Source organism: Theobroma umbraticum, unplaced genomic scaffold (assembly GCF_002168275.2).
Source record: "Theobroma umbraticum cultivar Fairchild unplaced genomic scaffold, ASM216827v3 scaffold_25.0, whole genome shotgun sequence".
NCBI classification, from domain to species: domain Eukaryota; kingdom Viridiplantae; phylum Streptophyta; class Magnoliopsida; order Malvales; family Malvaceae; genus Theobroma; species Theobroma umbraticum.
Window position 1 is genome coordinate 634,690 of NW_018397282.1, and position 2,475 is coordinate 637,164.

A 2,475-nucleotide genomic window follows, 5' to 3' on the forward strand; every position below is an offset into this window, starting at 1 on the left:
AAACAATTTTCAAGATTTAGTAGTTTGCTCTTATGAGAGGAATTTAGCCAAAGCTTTCCTTCCAATCTTTCATCCCTTTGAATTCCTTGATATGTAACTTGAAAAAACAGTCCTGTATGCATGAGAATCTCACTTACCAGCATACCACAGAGAAGGTAAAGAAAGCAAAATACCAAAAGAAAACAGCAAAACCTTATCAATTCTGCACCTTACGAAAATTTTAAATCAAACAAGTCTGACCTTATGATATATGTGCTGAGTTTCACTATTAGACAGCTTACCCCAGGAACATTGTAGACTAACCAAATACATTAACATAGTTTCATTTTAGTTGGCAATCACAACAGATAACCCAACTTCTCGGAGCACACAGCAGATGTATATATCAAAGGCAAATCTTCTGACATCTTCTATCCTGTTCTTAATAGTTCAAAACTACTAATTTTGCTGTCTATTTTGCATGGAAAGGCAAGCAAGAATAAGAATATTTACCATATCTGTGCAAACAATTCTCTGCATCTGATATAGCAATACCCTCTCTACTCTGTCGTTATTGTACATCGAGATAGATGGGCTCATGTATTACTGCTTTTACAACATCGATCATTTCATGTGAGCTAAAACCATCATCCTTCAAGTAAAATAGATGCAAGACTTTGCTCATTTTCCAAAACAATTCCTTGCAAGCTCTTGGAATGATGCTGCCATTTTCCTGCAACACTAATCTAAGCAGTTCCCTCCTCCTGTCATGCACTAAATGCTTCATTTCTTTATTTATATCTTCAGTAACAGCACTGGTACCATGAATCATGTGCAAAGACACAGCATTCAGTTTTCCTTCCATAGATTCCCTCTGCAACGTATCAGCCATAAGTAAATAATTCAAACCGCCATTTCAGATGAGACTAGCAGTTATTGGTGTTGTTTTTCCGAAAAGAAGCTCTACCTTAAAGGAGTGAATATCATTGAGAAGACGCCCACAAGTGCTTACAAGCTTGAATAGAAGATTGTATTCAGGGCTTTTAATAACACCCTCCGAAAGGCTAGCCCCAACCAAATACAGGGCTGGGAGGATTATTGGTCCCAAGGCAAATGATACATAACCATTTGTCATGTATTCATCCACAGTTGGCACTGACTTGTTCTTCAACCACTGGGCTTCCTGCAACATAGACCTAAGCAAATCCAGCCACTGCAACATAAACATCGTTCATATCAACTTTGATTGTATACAAAGTTTCTTAGATACTAATAATGTCCTAGAATTTCAGATGTATTTCATATAACTTGCTATTCAGGACGAGGTGTTCTGAAGAATGTGATGACAATCAGAAAAGATTCTATTAGTCACTGCTAATATGAGGAGTAAAATAAAGATAAAATCTTACAATCTCAGTAACATGAGTCTTCACATTGCGTCCTTGCCATGCAATTGCTTTCTCCCCAATCTCAGATATTGTGCTGCGAAGTGCTAAAAATAGGATTTCAACTTGCTCAGAACAACACTGGATGCTGACATCTACATCATGCCTGTGTTTCATTTTCTTATAAGCCAAACCTAATCAAATAATTTTTTTTTTTAAAAAAAAAAGAAAAAAAAGAGGGAGAAGAGCATACTTCTCAACCAATTGGATTAGGTTTAACAGTTCATCTTCAGAACCTCCAACATCAAAGAAGTCATCCACCACGGTAGTAAGCACACCATTTTTTGCCCATGATATGCGAGCGTCAGATAGTTCGGGAGAGAATATGGTTGCAGCTGCCGAGAAGTAACAGTAAGCCAGTTTCTGCCTGGCAAACTTCAGCTTGTCCAATCTATTTTCTTGAACCCACCTGTTTCATATGAGGGATATCATGCAATAATTTCAGAAGCACCTGTTAAGGTTGCCTACCATAGTTAAGGATGAGGTAACTCCCACGACTAGGGACGATGATGGATGTATAAGAGACCAACATCACATCAACACTAGAAACATAGACCACAGCCAAGGTACATCTTTATGACTCAAAAGAATGAAAAATAAGAATATTGTTCCCAGCTGAGTTTACCAGCTTCTGTTTAACGATGCTTGACTATGATCTTATGCTCCATGGGAATTCTTTTAGTGCATCATGGTTTATTTCTTTGCAAGAACATTTACCTCTCAAGTTGTTTGAGTTCTTCACGATATATTGATTGACAGGCATTGAAGTCCTCCACTGCTAGTCTTAGGAGATCTTTGTCGCCAATACTCGAAGAACTAGCATATGAAGCATACAGAATAAGATGCTAACCAGGCATACATTAGTATGTATTTAAAGAAAAACAATTAATAAAAGAAATCAACTACCAAAGGAGTACCAATATGAAGTTTTAAGCATCCTTATATTATCTACAGCATAATTCTCTATGTTTCTCCGGTGTACTAAGCGCTCCAAACTTGCATAGTGGGGAAATTCAAGAGCATCATTCACCTGAAAATTATAAAAGGCAGT

The 2,475-nt window shown here is 37.3% G+C and overlaps 1 protein-coding gene across 4 annotated transcripts in view; it reads right to left on the reverse strand.

Annotated features, from left to right (window-relative positions):
- Positions 1-218: 218 nt before the first annotated feature.
- Positions 219-2,475, reverse strand: part of GA2 (Terpenoid cyclases/Protein prenyltransferases superfamily protein) — a 5,632-nt gene continuing 3,375 nt past the window's right edge. For all 4 annotated transcript variants that reach the window (XM_021443778.1, XM_021443776.1, XM_021443777.2 and 1 more), the window contains 6 exons: positions 2,342-2,454; positions 2,142-2,240; positions 1,618-1,833; positions 1,389-1,530; positions 947-1,192; positions 219-853 (listed from right to left, as the gene is read on the reverse strand). In XM_021443778.1, the coding sequence (XP_021299453.1) occupies positions 551-853; positions 947-1,192; positions 1,389-1,530; positions 1,618-1,833; positions 2,142-2,240; positions 2,342-2,454 (1,119 nt within the window). In that variant the 3' untranslated portion in view covers positions 219-550. The remainder of the gene's footprint in view (positions 854-946; positions 1,193-1,388; positions 1,531-1,617; positions 1,834-2,141; positions 2,241-2,341; positions 2,455-2,475) is intronic.